General features: G+C 43.0%; 1 protein-coding gene across 2 annotated transcripts in view; it reads right to left on the bottom strand.

Moving 5' to 3' along the window:
- Nucleotides 1-19,539, bottom strand: part of OGDH (oxoglutarate dehydrogenase) — a 110,380-nt gene that overhangs the window by 34,273 nt on the left and 56,568 nt on the right. For both annotated transcript variants that reach the window (XM_068274769.1, XM_068274768.1), the window contains exons 5-7: nt 4,686-4,801; nt 4,438-4,592; nt 303-449 (exon numbers count right to left, since the gene is read on the bottom strand). In XM_068274769.1, the coding sequence (XP_068130870.1) occupies nt 303-449; nt 4,438-4,592; nt 4,686-4,801 (418 nt within the window). The remainder of the gene's footprint in view (nt 1-302; nt 450-4,437; nt 4,593-4,685; nt 4,802-19,539) is intronic.

The raw sequence follows: 19,539 nt of genomic DNA, 5'->3' as shown, positions 1-19,539 counted from the left end.
TTAAGCAACTAGAGGTGCCCCTGACTGAAGGGAGATCTCGTCAGTGGAATGCTGAGAGTCTCATCAGGATTCTGCATAAGCGAGGAGGGAGGCGCCCTTGGGGGCTTGGGGGGGGGGGGGGGGGGGGGGGGGGCGGCGGCGGAATGAGACGCCTTTCCATCATCAGGCGCCTATAGGCACGTGCCTTATGGTAAATCCGGCCCTGACAAACACATACATCTAGTGTATGTGTGTGACATTGTGATGTTGCAGAGAAATGGTTGGTGACAGCAGAAAGCAGTAGAGGAATCCTGTCCTTGTACCTGTGTGGCATTCCCATGATGACGTAATCGACCCCTTTCTCGCTGGATTTATCAATGAATGTCTTCAGGGCAGGAATCAACACTTCACATCCTTCCAATCCAAACCGCTTCTCTGAAGACCACTTCCGATGGAGGAACTCTTCAAATCTGTAAAATGAATTAAGACATTCAACATAATACATTTTGTAAAACTACAAAAAAGGATGCTTAGCTGGAAGACAGGTCAATGGCTTCAAATTACTAAGGGCTATTCATTAAAAAAAAATGTCATTTTGAAGTCGGAAGAGATACAGACAAGCTTCTTTGAATTTATCTCCTGCTCATGTACTTTTTTTCCCCTTTCTGATATTTCGCCTGGTAATGCATTAGATCAAATAGGGCGAGAAGCACTACCAGGTGGGCTCTTTCTATTAGCTGTCTGCTTTAGTCTGTCAATTTTACGGATTCACTGATTGCTAGTTACTGACAGGTCCAGGCTGCTCTTAAAATAACAAAATATTTGACTTGTTTTATCGAATGCTCTAATCTTTGTGAATTGACATTTATTGAGGTACTTATCATAAGTCAGTAATTACCTCACTAGTGGTAATTTTACTTTTTCAATGCAGTAACAGCCTAAGTGAATTGGTGTTTGGCAAGATGTTCAGTAAAATCAGCTGTTTTCTACATTACCAAATGTAGTAATGCTTAGTTAATTGAAGCCATAGGACCCCATCCAATTCACTTTTTCTCCTAGGTGATATTTTCACATCTTATAAATAAAATACCTTTTAAGCCACCAGCCAGCAAGAAAACACTGGTCTGCAATGGAACTAAAAAGTTAGTACACTTGTCTCTGTTTTGCACCACTGTCTGTATGATGTTTCTCCCTCTGGAGGTTTTGTGCTTATCTGCCAGTGCTCAGGTTTTCGCCCTCAACCAAAAAAACAAGGATACTGGTAACATGGTTGGCAGTGTTTCATAAGAAAATCATGCAGCAACCATTGAAGAAATAATGGTTCTTTTGTGGAGATTTACATAGCTTGATATTTATAAAAACAATGATCAGCATAAATGATTACTACATTTGTCTGTTGTTTTGAGATTACTACTTTAGCCAATAACTTTCGGCAATAAAGTGACGGCTGCCATATCTGTAAGGAGAGGATCATGAATGACCACTTTGTAGGTTGTCAGATTAAGCCACTTTAAAAGTACTTTAGGCCTCCTTTTCATTAGCATCTGACAAGCAATGAATTCACCGCCTGTGAGCTGCTCCCATCCACCAGCCAGGCGCTTCTTAGCTCTCTTAGCACGGGAGGCAGACAGGCCCCCCCCCCCCCCATGCAGTTGCCATGCTCAGACGTGACATGAGACTGTTTTATGCCACATGGTAACGCCACTGAGTGTTAGCACTTCACACGTATGGTATTACAACGGCTGCCATTCAGTTGCATTTAAACTGCACCCAAATGGCAGTCGTGGGCAGCAGAAGGGACGCTGAACTGCTCGACAAAGGAGCAGTTCAGACATCTGTGGAAAAGAGGCCTTAAAAGGGACCCTGACCAGAAGCCGTGGTTCTGCATATAAGCATACCCACGGCTGTTTGGTAAAGAGTATACACTTACCCGCCCATTATCTAATTACTCCTTCTCCCAGGGTGGCCGCTATAAATTACATTGAAATCGGCGACTCTCACCTAAAGTCGCGCTGTGAACGGGAACAGGAAGACTCTGGGACCTCACTGCGCATGCGCAGGCTTACAGGCTTCATCCTCCCCTCCACACGTGAATGACAATATGAGGTGCGGCAGAGGGAAGGAGCCTGTAAGCCTGAGCATGCGCAGTGAGGTCCCGGAGTCTTCCTGTTCCAGGTCACAGTGCAACTTTAGGTGAGAGTGGCCAATTGCAATGTAATTTATAGCGGCCACCCTGGGAGCAGGAGCAATTAGATAATGGGCCGGTAAGTGTATACTCTTTACCAAACAGCCGTGGGTATATGCAGACCCATGGCTTCTGCTCAGGGTCCCTTTAATGGAGCAGCATGGGGAGTGGTGCTTTTTTCAAACAACTATTCACCACTTTTCCTCAGTAGACGTCAGCTGCAACTTTACGGTAATAATGGTAAGCAAACAAAGCATTCATTGCCACCGTTAAAGAGAATCTGTACTCTATAATTCTTACAATAAAAAGCATACCATTCTATTCATTATGTTCTCCTGGGCCCCTCTGTGCTGTTTCTTCCACTCCCTGCTGCAATCCTGGCTTGTAATTGCCAGTTTTAGGCAGTAAGACATGGCTGCTAACCAGAGTGTGATAGACTGAGAGGAGCTCAGTCTGTGACTCACACAGAGCCTACAGGTGTGGAGAGGGTGTGTATAGCTTCTATCCTATCACAAGTAGAGCTGCAAATTCCTGCCTGAGCCCGACAAAGCCGTCAGAGGAAAGAAGATTAGATTATATAACAGAGATAATACAGCCACTGTGCAAATAGGAAAGGCTGCAGTAATCCAGACCACATTAGAACAGGTATAGGAACTTATAGGATAGAAGAAATAAGGCTGAAAATTGTGTTACAGAGTCTCTTTAAAAAATAAATAAAATACAAATCATACTGCTCCTTTGTAAATAAAGCAAACTTAAAGGGGTGATACGATACGGGTAATCTCTAAATCACATCACAACTTGATAAACCGATCTCTACGGGCCCGATCCAATTCACTTTTTCTCCTAGGTAATATTTTTACATCTTACCAATAAAATGCCTTCTAAGCCACCAGCAAGCAAGAAAATGAGCAGAATTTTTACAGTACATTGTCACCTACTTTTTTTTTTTATTGCAGAGTTCTGAAAAGTTATTTTAAAGAGAAAAATAAAATGATCTCCTGGGGTGAATTGGATCAGCTAAGGCCTGGAACCCACTAGCAGCGCTTTTCTAAGCACTTGTGAATTGAAAATCTCTTGCTAATATATAAGGTAATGCTATGGGTGTGATCCCACTTGAGGTATGTGATTTTTCAAAAAAATCCCCCATAGCATTACATTAACAAGCTCTTTACAACTCACAAACGCTAACGGCTCGTTTCCACCAGGAGCGGTGCGATGCGGCTACATAGCCGCATCACACCACAGGTGTGCTGAAACACATGCACGCCAGTGGAACAGTTTCCACTGCATGTATGGTGTGTGGTGCGATTCGATAATCTGCAGCATGCTGCAGATTTTCGCACATCCGCCTGCAGCTGTGTCCCATCTCTCCAATACACTTCCGCATCGGTGATGCGGAAGTGATGCGGCCGGCGGCGGAAGTGATGCAATGCGGCTGCGTAGCCACACTCGCATCACTTCGCAAGTGGAATGGAGCCCTTAGAAAAGCTCTGTTCGTGGGTTCCAGGCCTACATGTTTTATGTATATGTGTGTGCAGTAGGGACATTGATCTATGTGAATCGTTCCATGTTCTGTTGATTTGTCAGCACTATAAACACAAGGAACAAAATTAACCTACGAAGAGATCAATAACGTTGGAATATTTACTTGATCTAGTCAGCAAAATGGCAGAATCCATACATGTCGTTACATTTGGCAAGTTACATTAAGTAAATTTATGTACTTGTACTTCCATTAATTACATTCCAGCTGGTGTTTACTACAGTATGTATTCTACATTATCAGGGCTTATTATGTGCAACTATATTATCTTTCAAATCCAAAAGATATCAGCACACCAATGTTTCAGTAGGTAGCACGCTTTATTGTGCCAAGTTTCACTAAAGTACTGACAACTGGGCCACACACGGTCCCCCTTTATCAAGGCTTGTGGATCTACATGCCTTGATAAAGGGGGACACTACATAGCTTCTAAAACAATTGTTGGTACTTAAAGAGGATCTGTAATGAATTTACAGCACATTAAAATAAACATATTGATAAAGAATTTACAAAAAAAAATAAAATAAACATATTGGCCATATCAACCAGCCTATGGCCACCTTCACTTCGCCAGGCTGAGAAAAAGCTCAGCTTATCACAAACGTCTGAAGGACAATATCAGCACAAGGTTTTCAGAGACAATTGCTCCCCATTCCCTAAAAAAGGGCTTTTCAAGGTGGAACTGGACTGGTCCATGAAAATAAAAAAAACAAAAGAAAGAACATACCTAGTGGATCTAACCAGCCTTGCTAGCAATGTGCGTTTCTCCTCATTGGTGAACTGCATGATTCCAGGAGTCTCAAACTTCTCTCGGATCCACTGACACTGCTCCAGGTCATTAATAAACATGAACTCAACTCCTATGTGCCGACAGTAGGCCATCTGCAGAAAGTAAGTTGATCAGACCAGGCCATTTAAAGAATGAACATAGGCGCTGTGCAAGTGAAACGGCATGGAAACAGAGCTCCTTCTTACCTCCAGCCTCTTGATGATCTCACGGAGGGGTAAGGCTGTCTCATTACCCCCAATAAATGTAGTGGTTGGTAGATGGAAGACTTTGTCCAGGTCGGATTCCTCCAGTCCATAAAAGCCTACGGAGGGCGGCGGTCAGAGACAGACGGAGGCAGCGTTACACAAGAAGAAACATTATGCAGACAATCATGCAGAGTGTGCAAGTGATGTGGTATTTCCATGAGACAAGGAAGTGGATGACCAAGTCAGAAACACAAAAGAAAAAGGACATGGCCAATAATGACATAAGGAGAATTAGCACATTACAAATGATCACAATGAACATTGAACAATGTTACATTGAAGTGTGATGATTCGAGATTGGTACACAAAACAATGAGAGTTGGCAGAACAGAGTTGGTCCAGAGGAGGGTGAAGGAAAGGAAGCAGATGAGGAGACAAGCAGAATGGCAAGTGGTGGGACAGGGTAGAAGAAAGGCATTAGTCTTCAGTTGACCAGATTTCACATTTTCTTCCCAGTACAACAAAGTTTATTCACTAGATTTGGAGCTTTAACAGTACACATGTCAGGACCATAACAAATGTATCACTACATTCACACAACACCTCCAGATACATACTCTCTAACATAACCCTAGTAACAATGTGGCTGCTTAATTCCACAAGTATGTAGTTATTGCACCTAAAAAACTGCTTCAGTTAGAGGTATGTTTATCTCAGGATCTTAATGAATAGTTCTTCAGGATGTAGGTTGCAAAATGTAAAGCAGCTAGACAGTTTATTCTACTTAATTGGGAAAATGACTACTGAATTCAACCTTGCACTTTGAGTCCTATGGGAGGAAAGCGCTTTACAAATGTTATTGTACTGTACTGCATAATCTTGGACTATCTCAGGGGTCAGGAACCTTTTTGGCTGAGAAAGCCATAAAGGCCACACATTTTAAAATTTACTTCTGTGAAAGCCATACAATATGTTTCAAACTGGGACAGCGCGCATGCACAGCAGAGTGCCATGTTGCCATGGTGACGTGTATACAGTTGATCCGCCGGTCAGCAGAAGTGTCAGACACATCTTAAGCTTCTCTTGGGTTTCAGCAACATCAGCAATTTCCCTGAGAGCCAGACAGGAGAAATACTGACTAACAGCTTGTACAATTAGCTAGCTGACTTGGGGGTTGATTCACTTTGTAGGACGAAATACCCGCACTTTGGCCCAACAGGCTGCCTGTCAAGTGACGGGCAGCCTATTGGGCCAATCAAAGTGTGGGTATCTTGTCCTACAAAGTTACTGGACCTGACAGGGTCCAGAGTGGATTAATTGGAGCAGCCATTCGTTTTGGGGTAGCGCGAGTAAGTTAGCAGTGCATGCTACAGCAGTAGCGTGCCTACTTTGAAAATTTTGTTTGCGCTGCCACACTAAGCTGTGCTGCTTGAGCAGTGTAGCTTAGTGAATCAACCCCTACTGATTTGTATGTGAGCCAGATGTAGCCATCAAAAAAGCCGCATCTGGCTCCCAAGCCATAGGTTCCCCTACCCCTGGACAATCTGGTTTCTAGACCCTACAACAATTTCTCCATCCCAACCCCACTGACCTCCGTTAGAATTATTGCACTAGTATGGAACTATGGGCAAATCTCACAAACACAAAACACACACACTTTTACAATGTTGCATTTAAATTTTCAGTTTGTAAAATTGCAGTCTTCATACTTTGAAAAGAAACATTCTAGCAAAATGTGTTGTCAATCAGCTACTGTGTGTCAGGATAGGAGAGACTATGTTAAGTTCATCTGCGTCTGAAAATTGCAACTTTCGTGTCTTTCTCTAGCAAGAACGCAATGCCTGTGAATGGCTAAAGTTATACACATGCATTACACCGGACACATCGTAGCCTCGTGACAGTTCCTATACCCACCCATTGATCTTCTGGATACCACCCTATACTGGTTTGCTCCACATACCGGAAAACCTTCTAGTGTGTTAAATCCCTCTCTGAAAACTTTCAGAGGAGAGAGATGAAAAATGCCTCTCGAAATCAGGAATTGCCAACCATTTTCACATAAATGTTTCACAGCTGGTAAATGCATTACATCTTGTTTGTTTTGTTTAAAGTACACCTTAACTGAGAGGGATATGGAGGCTTCTATATATATTTCCTTTAAAACAATACCAGTTGCCTGGCAGTCCTGCTAACTTCTGGCTGCAGTATTGGCTGAATCACACACTTAATGCTAGTTACACACAGTGATATTTCCAAAATATCCGATCTGATTTCCGATCGATTTTCCATTCACTTCTATAGAAAATTGATCGGAAATCAGATCAGAGAGGTTGGAAATAATCGATCTGAAAGGAAATCTGCCAGAAAATCTCATCGTGTGCACCTAGCATAAAACAGGCATGCGACTAATCCAATCAGACTTCAGTCAGAAACATGATTTGCATGCTTGTTCATGATCTACAGCTAAGAGTATTACAGGATCAGCAGGATAACTAGCCAATATGCATTGTTTAAAAGGAATGAAATAGGTCAGCCTCCATATCCCTCTCACTTCAGGTGCAGTGATGGTCATGTCTAGGAGAACTCATGGAGTAGCATGTGATTTGTTCGATCAGGTGATAGATTTGTAAAGTTCTGATTTGCTGTGACCACATCCTGCTTTAGCGGCGGTGGGGACACGTGGAGACATCATACTGGTTGGATCTGATTCACTACTTGTTGACCTCATTACACGTTTCTGCCTCGCTCACTGTTTTTTTATTCACTGACCATACTCCTCACTATTGTACTGTCTTCTTATGTGGTCACTATGTGATTGCCTCTGGCTGTTTTCTTTGAACAGGTTTTTTCACTTTTTAGGGGTTTGTGCCCCTCTCTGTTGTCATTCAACTTCCTTCGTCCTTTTTTATTTTTGTTATCTGCATCGATTTTGGATATTAATTGCACATGTATATATTTTTTACGATCTTATGCTATTGTATGTGTCACAACAGTATTATGCACGCTTAGTGCTATGTATATGATTTTTGAGGATGAACATGTTTGTCACTAGCACTTTATAATTCCGCCAGTTCTCCGATACTGTGGGTTTAGACATTCCCCCACCATGTTTTAACAGTTTTTAATGTTTGTAATTTCAATAAAGCATGATATATTATATTTTGACAATTGCTGTTCTGGTGCGGTTATTTTGAGGTCATTGCTTTTGTTTTAGGTATACACATCCTGCTTTGAGCACATGATCATGACAAGCAAATCAGAGACTTACATATCTATCACCTGACCAAGCTGATCACATACCGTATATACTCGCATACTGTATAAGCTGACCCGTGTATAAGCCAAGGTACCCACTTTTCCCTCAGAAACCAGGAAAAAGTGATTGACTCGTGTATACGCTTCCTCCCAAATATAGCCCTCTCCACAGTAGCCAGATGTTCCCCCAGTACAAGTCATCCCCCCTCCCAATAGCCAGATGTGCCCCAGGATCATACAGCTGTGTCTCAAGAAGCCACTAGATGGCGTCATAGATATGAGACAGTGATCGCTACACAGGAATAATCCCCGAGCATTGCACCGCTGACACGTTGCTTGCCCACTCCACAGGCCAGGAGACACAGGTAGTCTTGATCAGCACACGCCGCACACCATGTTGCAGAGGATGAAGGGCAAGGACACAGCAGAGTGCAAGCTGGTAAGAGCGCAGGATCACTAGTGCACAATCCTTACGCTCCTCTGCCAGTAACAAAGCCTGCTCCACCATCGGTTTTGCTCCACTGACTCGCATATAAGCTGAGGGGGTAACTTTTCAGCACATTTTTTATGCTGAAAAATTAGGCTTATACGCGAGTATATACAGTACTTCTCCATGAGGTCTTCCAGACATAACCATCACTATTGTATTCTTAGAGAATGAAGATGGCAGCCTCCATATTCTCCACACATAAGATTCACTTTAAAGTGTTAGAGGTGCATTTTAAACATGTATTCTGAAGGGTAAGGGTGTGTGCAATATGTTCAGTTGGCTGTGCACATTACTAGGACTATGGAGCCTAAATAGCTGCCCTGCAAGGCTTAACCAGGCCTGGGCCCAGTAGCATTGTCTAGCCTGCCACATTTAATAACTACAGTGACAAAGTGATGATCTTAGTAATGAATCTGTCTGACTCCAGGGCTGGATATTCTCCTTATGTGAACTTCGGGCAATTAATCTGAAGTACAACAGAAGAGCTTATTAATCACTGATTACTAGACCGTTTAGCCAGCCATGCTTGACTAAAATGTCTTTCTCTCTGTTCTTGGTTAAACTTTAGCCAATTGCCGCAATACTGTATGTAAGAGGCAAAAACAGCTGTGACGGGTCTGCATGTCATTCACGATAAATTCATATTACCAGGTTTTATAAGCTGCAGACCTGAGCATACTGAGCAAACATATTTATGCACTCCACGAAGTCTTAAAAATTGATGTGCCTGACCCACTGATTTACACATCTTGCCTCTGGCTCTATCTGTACAGATGGCTCTCAAGTGGCTTAATGGCTGCAAAGAAGCAAGTACGGAATAAGACCAATAAACACAGCTCAAAATAGATGCTGGCGTCTTATAAACGAGAGCTGGTGCCCGGGCACTTATTCACCGAACACATCTTTTAACACCGCGATGACTGCTGCTTTAGGGCCCTTTTCCACTACATCCGAATTTGTAGCGCGGTTTTCTGCAATGGCTCCACAACCAATGCATATCAATGGAGTAGCTTCCATTCAATGCGGGTGAGCCATTGTGCAGCTATACGATGCGCTGTGGAATATGTATTGTATGCTGCAGATTTCTGCAGCATGCACCCAATTCCGCTTAGCAGCCAGTGATAGCTGCATCCGGACTTCAGGAAGGCAACCTAAGACACCCGTGGTTGTCTGCGACGCGAAAAGCCGAATGCAGAAAGCATCCGGCTAGTGGAAGTGGTCCCTTATGAAGTAAAATTACAAAACTGTGAATGGCGTACAGAACCCCCCCCCCCCCCCATTCAAAAACTGTGTTTGATGTGATTGTTATTAAATTGAGAGTTCTTCTGTGGTACAGTTAAGCTGCATTCACAGTGGCCGTTGCATTGCTTTCCCTGTAGCAGCAAGAGAAAGCAGCACCACATGTTATCTGCACGTTGCATTGCATACAGTCAATGAACTGTTACTGTTAACTTGCACATTTTATGTTAACGCACTGCATCAGTAAGTTATGATGATGCTTGCACGACTTTATACCGTAACCTACACGTTATGGCAAGTTGCGTTACAAAATGGTCATTATGCCGCACTGCAACGCACCACTGTGAACGCAACACAACTATGAATTTGAGTGCCCTCCCACCCCACTCAAAAATTCAAAAAAGTATAAAATGTTAATAGTATTGAATTGTGCACTCCTCTGAGGTACAGTTAGTGATCTCACCAGGTACTTTGTCTGCCCTCCAACTTTGTAAAGCAATGTACAGTGTTCTCTCTATAATTTTTTTCCAGCTGGGTGGCAAGAAAAAGGGCCTGGTGGGACATGAGTGGGGAAAGCAGGAGCGGCGCAACTCAGCTCACAGCATAGAATGAGGAGGTGAACTGATAACAGCCGGGTGCTCACCAAAATTAGCCGGGTGGAGCACCCAGCTAAAAGAGCATGGGGAGAACACTGCCGTGGAAGATGTCAGTGCTATATAAATACTCCATAAGATGATGATAATACAGTAGAATCTCAGTTATCTGCCACTGCCGAGGATTGGCTGATGCCGGATCAGTGTGCTTTCTGGTTGCTTAAGACTCCATGTTAAAATAGGCCTAGCTAATACAGTATATACCCCACTCTACACGACCTCTTTATTAAATGTTAAAATACAGTCATTGAAAGTATCTCAACCTTCGGGGAGCCGTGGACTCCAGTCTTTCAGCACAGCAGAGTCCACAGTCTATGAAGTTGGCCTTCACCACTGTGAGTACTGCCGACCATTTGTGGAGGTTGTCGAGACTGCTTGTTAGCTGAGTTCCGGATAGCCGAGACTCTACTGTAATAATAAGAAGTCCATTGCTTAACATGGACTAACAAATCAAATGTGTTTCTGCATCGCAAAAAAAATAAAAATGGGACGTCGCGTGAAAGAGGGTAAACAATACAACATTAAAAGACGAAATCTATCTAACATCATACAGTTCAACCCCATTAAAGTGGATCCGAGATAAACTTTTACTCATTGCATAATTGTGTTCCTTTCATATAGTTTATAGGGCATTCCTCAAGCCAAATACTTTTAATTCCCTATAAACTAAACAAGCCTCGCCCACAGCTTTTCAGAGTGCCTTGACATTTTCAGACCGTAGCAAGGGCTTAAGCTGGGTCTACACGTAGCGATCCGGCGGCTCGATTAGCCGCTGGATCGCCTCTGTCGCATCCCCGCGCGTACCCGCTCGCCCGCGCGTGCGTCGGATTCGATCCCCTCTTGTCCCCGCCAGCTCCGCTTATCTTCCGCTCGATTCCCTGCCATTGTCCGCTCGCGGGGAATGAGCAGGGAATAGGCAGCAGCGAGATCGGACCTGTCGGATCTTATCAATCGAGCCGCATCAGCGGCTCGATTGATAAGACACATCGCCCAGTGTAGACGGGGCTTTACAGAAGCTCAGTCTGGGCAGGAGGAGGGGGAGGTGTTACTAGCCATTGATTTCCGTGGCAGAGGGGAGGAGGGAGGAGGAGAGGGGACTGCATTTACACACAGGCAAGCTGATAGCATCTCCAGCCCTAGCCTGTGACAATCAGAATATGGCTGCCCTCATTGTATCACAGGAATAAAAAAAATCAAACTTTTGCAGCTAGATATGCTGTGTAACCTATCTAAACTTTAGATAAGATATATAGACAAGTTACTTGCTATAATTAGTCTTTCATCTCGGATTCACTTTAAGTAGGCCATACACACATCCCTTTTTGCTGTTCAATTCTTAGCAGATTTGATCACTGCTTTCAAATGTGCTTGGAATCGATACAAGAAAAATGTCTGATCGATAGATTTTACTAAAAGTATTGATTGGACTGGATGGAAGATTTTTGTTGAGAAGGAGCGGTGGTTGATCGGTGCCCCATGCTGTGGTTTGATTGAATTTTAACACACTCCCTACTGGAATCTATTGAAAATCCTTCTGCTGTGTGTGGACATTAATTCATTACTGGGCAAAAATCAATGTGTGTACAGCGAACTTTACTGACGGTTTTAAGGGACAGTTCACACTACGAACACAAAACGCACATCGCGATCGCAAGCACGATTTGCATTGTGATTCACGTTCTAGAGTACAAGAATCACATTGCAATCGCCCCCAACGTACGGCATACACTAAGGGTTGCGTTAAACTGTGCTAGTACTCCATTCTACCATTCCATAAAGGACTTTGGCTCTCCACATAACAACGTACAAGGACATGTCGATATCCACCTTTGAAAAATGACAATACGTCTGCATTTATGTAACAATTTATGAACTGCAGCTGTAATTTCTTGTGTGTGAAATCTTATCAAACATCTAGATAACAGCAGAGTGATGAACCTGCAAACAAGACAAGCTGCAAATGTAAACTGGGTGGATAAACTGCATCCAGCCAGATGATTCTCACACAATCCAAGGCAATAATGGTTTTTATTTAAAAAAAAAAAAAAAAAAACAACATATATATATACTGCTGACATTTTCAAAAGCATTTAACAAAAATCATGTCACCAGCTGTCATCTAGAGGCAATTTAGAGGTAGCCAATTAACATATGAAAATGATTTGAGTGACGGTAGAAAGCCAGAGAGTCCTGAGGAAACTCACACCACCAATGGGAAAACATACAAAATGAACCCCAGATATAAAAGCTCTAAAGCAGAAATGCAGCTCAGGGCCAGTGCACACCAGAAAGCGCTAGCATAATCCCAAACGCTCAGCACTTTTTAAAGTGTTTTTTCAAGGTGATTCTAGGCATGTTCCTAGCAATTTTCTATTTATACCTAGCGATTTTTGGAGCATTTTTGTCTAGCATTTTTATTTATGTACAGTACAGCTGCTAGTGTACTGGTTTTGTAACAAAAACGCTTGGAAAACCACTCTGTTCGCGATTTTCTACTTTCCTATATCTAACATTGAGGCTGAATCGCTTCAGAAATCAGCACAAATGATGCAGGACCCACGTTTGCGTTTGGGAGAAAATCACATCGCTCTGGTGTGATCTATCCCATTCTAATACATTAGCCAAGCGCTTTTAAAAGCGTTCTTGATGTGCACTGCCCCGCAGTCACTGCTACTCCTGTATGTCTGGATGAGTGTTGCCTGTTAATATAGCAGCAGAATGTGATCTGCACGTAATTTAAATCCTATATTTCCCTAGTGCAGTGATAGGCAAACTTGGCTCTCCAGCTGTTAAGGAGCTACAAGTCCCACAATGCATTGCAGGAGTTTGTCTATCACTGCTCTAGAGCTCCAACTTTTTTTGGAAATAAGGTTGTACAACAGAATCATTACATCTGCCCACATTGCTGGGTGCTTCATTAAAGGACACCCAAGGCAAAAATAAAAAAATTAAATAAAAGATTGTATCTATCTTCCTTCTCCTAAATCCTTCTCCTAAAAATGACCTTTTAAGAAATTCCAGTTTTATTTCATGTTTAAATCTACTTTTTACGTTTTAACTGTTTTATTGTTTTTGCTCAATGACACATTCTTTGAAGCATACCAGAGCTAAAATCTATAAACTATTGACCCTTGTTATCTCTTTCCTGCTCTCAGAAGCCCATTTTCTCCTAGGAAAGTGTTTTATAGTGGGAATTTCTTATCAGTGAGGGTCACACTGTAGTCACTTCCTGTCTGAGTCAGGACTGAGTCATCCACTTACATACCTGATATTTAACTCTTTCAGGCAAAGAAAAAAAAAGGAACACAGCGTAGTTATTTGTGTGCTAGGCACTGTACATACCCATGTCTATCTCATGTCACATCGGGTATCCTTTAAAGTACCACTGAACTGAGAGGGGGATTAACTGCTATTAGTGCCGTATTGTGAATGGTGCTGTGACACGTCATAGCACCAGCCTCTCAGTCCAGGGCCCCCAGGGGTCCCCGAACAATTCAGCCAAAATCTTCACCTGACTAGAATGTCAAATATAGGTGGGGAGGAAGTGGCAGTTAACCTCCCTAGGAATGCCCACTTGTACCACTGTAATTTAATGACCTGTTAAAAAAAAAAAACACCCCACATCACAACTCACCTAGCTTTTTCGCCCTGTCCGCTCTCCTGTTCCGCTGCTGTGTCCTCTCGTATCTGCCGGCATCTTTACCGCTATGGCGCTGACCTGGAAGTCCATCTGGGTTACTTCCGGGTCAGCACCATAGCAGTAAAAATGCCGGCATAAATGAGAGGATACAGCGGCAAAACGGGAGAGCTGTCGGGGCCAAAAAGACAGTGAATGAAACCCGGAGTAGATGAGTTGTGCTATGGGTTGTTGTTTTTATTCCACAGGTCATTAAATGACAGTACATGAGTAGTTTAACTTTTATGGTCTAACCATCTGCTACACAGAATTACACCAGGGCTGATGTATCAAAACAGTCACAAACTAAACTGGAACGATCAGAGAATTGCCCATGGCCCACAATGCAACTTTTGCTGGAAATGACTGCTCTGAAATACACACTTAAAGAGTACCTCTGACCAAAAAAAAAAAAAAAAAAGGTTTGAATGGCAATACATCTGTAGTCTATGCACTGTGTACACTTAGATGAACATATAAAATGTGCCTGTGGTACATTGTAGTGCATAGAACAGACGCACATTTATATCTGTAGAAGCACTTCCTCCTCATTGTTAAAATACACCCTCAGCATTGTGTCCTCTCCTCCATATATTTAAAAGGTAAAAATGTGTGTAGTAGATACTTTGCAACCTTTGTTAACTTTGAACACGTGTTGTTCTAAATACCATCATTCGGGATTGTGAATGGCGCACTCCCTGGCAGATCTGTTGTTAAACCATGTCGTTCAGCTGTCCATGTGAATTTGCCCTTATAAGTGAACACAGGCAAGTTCTAAAGAGCTTGGGTACTTGACTCTCATGCTGCAATAACCCTTTACCTGGTTGCTTGGAATAGTCTGACAGGAGCACTACAAGTGCAAATCAAAAATACAAGAAAAGTGTGTACAGAAGGGATGGTGGCTAGTAAGAGCAGCAGCCAAGCAGCTTGCACAGTAAGCCAGGCAGAGCAAACAATAATCGTGTCCTGGGTGTTATGCTGTAATGGGAAACAATACTTGTTGTTATGACCACACCTATGCACTATATTCCCCCCAATGTTCATATCCTATAATTTCCAGCGTACGTAGCAAACAGTTTGGCACACAATGCTGGCACCACCCATGGCCCGAACCCCTAGTCCTGATCTGTTCATTGCATGGGACATATCCCACCAGCATTGCTATTATGACATGTCCAACTTTCTTTCAGTGTCCGTACAAATCATGCAGGTTGGGACCAGGGCTGTGGAGTCGGAGCAATTTTTGCGTCGGAAGTCGATGGTTTCATAAACTGAGGCAGCCTTTCTCAACCTTTCTACTCTGGAGGAACCCTGCAAATAACTTTTGGATCTCAAGGAACCCCTGCAAACAATTTATTGATCTTGAGGAACCCCTGCATTTATTTTTCAGGTGACACTGTCTTTAAAAGTAGATGAGGCTGTTAATCTCACTGCCTCCTATTACACTGATACTCATTATACTGTGCTCATTATTATTCTGACCCCAATTTAGTACTTCTTTTTTACAGTATCCCCTTTTATAATGTGCTCCATTATATTTCACGCACTATGGGGTAAAATTCCAAGGAACCCCTGCAGAGTACTCAAGGAACCCTGAACTGAGGAGTCGTGAGTCTGATGATTTTTGTACCAACTACACAGCCCTGATAAGAATTAGCCTAAGGAGTCGAGGAATCAGAGTGTAAGCAATTTTGGGTACCTGGAGTCGGACTCGGTGGTTTCATGAACTGAGGAGTCGGGTGATTTTTGTGCACACTCCACAGCCCTGGTTAGGACTTTACATTCCATCACTGCAATGGACAAAATCGGAACATATCTGAATGGATTTAATGCTTAACCTAGGATCTGTCGACCTGTCCTTCCTATGCTTTGGTCTGTGTTACCTGAAATGGACTGATTTAGGCTGTAGTAATCAACATCTAGTTTCAATTCATTTTTAAATCCTATGCACTGGTGCATTCTTAGGACAATGTCATAAGTACAAGGAATAATAGTAATCTCTTGTAAGTCTCTAGCATAGCAACTGTTAATTATGTCATATTAGACGAGAATAAACTTGAAGCTCCACACACAAATATCAGGTCCTACATCAGATTATTGCTGCTAGAATACTAGTTTATGGTGTTTCAGTTTGTTGCTGGTTTGACCCAGTTCGCACCCACACCACTGCTAGTGCATAGCATACAGCAAGCGACAATTATTAATCTCCATACATCTGACATAGCTATTGTTGCATCTCCTCATCTGGTCCTTACACACTACTAGGAGTTCTGGTTCACCATGAGCTTGCTGGGCAAACTGTAACTCCTCTGATTAATAAAGGCAGCTAGCTGTATGCCTGGTGTGCGCTGCTTACTCAAGGAGCGAGACCGTATTTGGGAGATCTGGCTCTGAAGCATGTGACCACAATCTGCACTCTTCATTGGTGGAGAGGTTCCATAACGACAAAAAAAGTGAACAAGAAGGGAACCTGTGGGGAGTGACATATGGCTAATTTTAAATAATCACGCTGCAGTGGATAGATCAATATGGCTGTTGAGATGAAACTGTAGGGATAATGACTGTACACTGTACTTTTACTTCAGTTTTCTTTTAGTTTGTTGTTCAGTTCGGCGCGAGTTTGTGCTGCAGCTATGCTAGTGAATGGTGAACTGGGGCTGACGTGAGTTCAGGGTCATGAACACAAGAAAAGCTGATCAACAAACTGCAGTTTATCTGAAGTCAAACTACTGCTGACACTCGGGTACAGTAACCCTTGCTGCTTTTTCCAGGCTTTCAGAAGACACTAGGCCTGCTTTAAAGCATTCCACCCGTGGAGTAGACATTGGCATAGAAAACAGATGTCTGTAATGCACCGTTTTTTGCCTTTGAATTCTTGAAATTCCAGAGCTAGATACACAATTAATGAATGGGTGACTATGCCAACCCTTCCTTACAATACAGAAAAAAACAAGCGCATTTAATACAGCCCCTGCTGTGGTGTACATGATCTCAGTCACTGAGTCATTAAACCTGGTGCTGAACAAACTGGAACAGCATGGAATTCCACCAGTTCTAACAAACTGCAATAAACATCTGACAAAGGCTGTAATATGCACCACTGTAAAAAAAAAAAAAAAAGGAAGTGCTTGGCTGCAGTGTCCTATTATATAAGGAGGAATGAAACAACAAGAGAGCACCAGGAACAACTTTTGAGCTCCTGCAGGAATAGCAGTCGCAGACATGGATTTGTCCCACCTGATCACTGAATGGGAGAACCAATAAAGCTGGAAGACATCTGAAGTTCACTTAAGATTTTTGAATGAGATGACTAGAAAGTAAATTTGTCCAAGTAAAAAGTAAAGTGTGTATGTAGCTTAAAGAGAAGCCGAGGTGGGTTTGATAAATCATATTAGGACACAGAGGCACGTTATGTATACAATGACCAGCCTCTGTGTCCTTCCAGCATTCCTACACCCCACCTTCCCCCCGGCTCTGCTGTCCCCCATTAAAGAAACTGCCAGGCTAGCGACCCGCAGATTGTCGCTAGCCTGTTATTTACCTCTGCCTGTCAGTCACCCGCTGCTCCCACGTCTCCTGTATAGCGCGGCTCCCCGCCTGTGTCCCCTCCCTCCCCATCTCCATAAGCCGATTGGAGGAAGCTTACGGAGGCGGGGAGGGACGGGACACAGGCGAGGAGCCGCGCTATAGAGAAGGTGGGTGAATGACAGGCAGAGGTAAACAACAGGCTAACGACAATCTGCGTGTCGCTAGCCTGGTGCTTTTTTTTTAATGGGGGACAGCAGGGCTCGGGGGGAACCTGGATACACACTGTAAGGACACAGAGGCTGCTCATTGTATACAGAATGTGCCTCTGTGTCCTAATATGCGTTATCAAACCCACCTCGGGTTCTCTTTAACTCACCAGGACCTGTTTACTGGCAAATGTAGGTAAGGCAGTTGGTCAAGTAATAAGAAATTCACATCTGGAGGTTAGTGGATGGTCAGCCCCTTGAGTGGGAGGGTCTTGCCTTCGCTGCCGATGGCAAGCTCCCCTGTGGTTCCAAAGATTCGTATACAATTTGCCACCTTTGAGATGGTAATTATTCATGGGAAATGAGGGCTGATAGACTGGCACACTCGGAGCAGCACAGAGGGCGGGGTGAGTGGGGAGAAAAAATGTACTCAGCCAAAGTGCAAATATGGTTGTTATTGGCTGCGTATCATCTAGGATGTGTACGAAGATTTACACCTGAAAACCTAGTTATATGCTTTGAAAAAACTCAGTTATCAATTATTTGCTTTAAAAGCACTTTCATTAGAATGTCACAGAAAGGTTATAGGTCAGTGCTGTCAACGTTCACAGCACTTCACTATAAAAGTGGACAGTGCAAACAGTCATTTTCACAAAAGCAGCATGAGCTGTGAAGACAAAAGGTATGTGTGGAATTGAGTGAATTCACCCGTATCTTTTGCTTGCTCACTTGTTCCGGTTCAGTCACAATTTAACTGAAAGGGCCTGGTATAGTCATAATGGTACCTACTTAAAAAGTGACCCTGAGAAGGATCACAACTTGCACAATGTGGGTTGACGTTAACAGAATAACCACAGAGAGAAATTATAAATGAATGTCCTTAAAGTCTTCATAGTTTTTCTACTTACAAGTTTACATTACTTGCCCTCATCTCATAACGTTCACTTAAATGCTTTAAAAGAGGAGCTCTGAACAAACTATAGTTAATAATATGAATGCAAGTGAACATATTGTGTCTTTGCTCCGTTGCTATTTCTTGCAATTTGCTGATAATCTCTATGGCTACACTTCCTGCATTGGGATAATAACAGGAGTTATGGTCATTACTGTGTTTCTACTTTTCAGTTGTCACCTGATGACCAGCTGTACTACAAACTGACATTGACCATTGAGATTTACCATTGCCAGGGCTTTCAGCAGCGAACAGTGACGGCTAAGGGAGCATGGGAAGTGTCATCCTATGTTTAGCAGGCAGTTGGTGAAGGGCTACTTAGCTACCAGCATCAGGCCTTCCTACTTAGAAAACACAGTGGGGTGAGAGTGATCATATCCTCAGGATATTCAAAATTGTTTGAGGGTTATTGAAAGCATTATTTTCTTAAGGACAGCTGAAGTAAAAGAGATAAGGAGGTTGCCATATAAATTTTCTATTTTACAATACCAGTTGCCTGACATTGAGCTGATCCTCTACCTCAAATAAGTTTAGGCTGGTTTCACACTGTTAATCTTCGGTAGCGGCGCGATTGGATTATTGCATCGCACCGACCCCCAAAAAAGCCGATGGAGATTACTGCTGCAGTGTGCGGTAATCTTCATTCTGGCTGCAAGCCAAGCAGGAAGTGAGGCTCTCCAGCGCTCACTTCCTGTGGCTCATGTTCGAATTGCGTGGAATTCTACTGACAAAATACGCTTCCGCACATGCATGCCGCAAAATAATAAAAACATGTGTCAGCCTAGACTTACATGACTTCCAGTTGCCACACAAGTTCAACACATTGTTGCTCTAGTGTCAGCCGTGCGGCGAATA

The sequence above is a fragment of the Hyperolius riggenbachi genome, chromosome 3 (genome assembly GCF_040937935.1).
Source record: "Hyperolius riggenbachi isolate aHypRig1 chromosome 3, aHypRig1.pri, whole genome shotgun sequence".
In the NCBI taxonomy this organism is placed as follows: Eukaryota; Metazoa; Chordata; class Amphibia; order Anura; family Hyperoliidae; genus Hyperolius; species Hyperolius riggenbachi.
The sequence above is the reverse complement of the archived record's forward strand: the minus strand, read 5'-3'. Positions and strand labels throughout refer to the sequence as shown.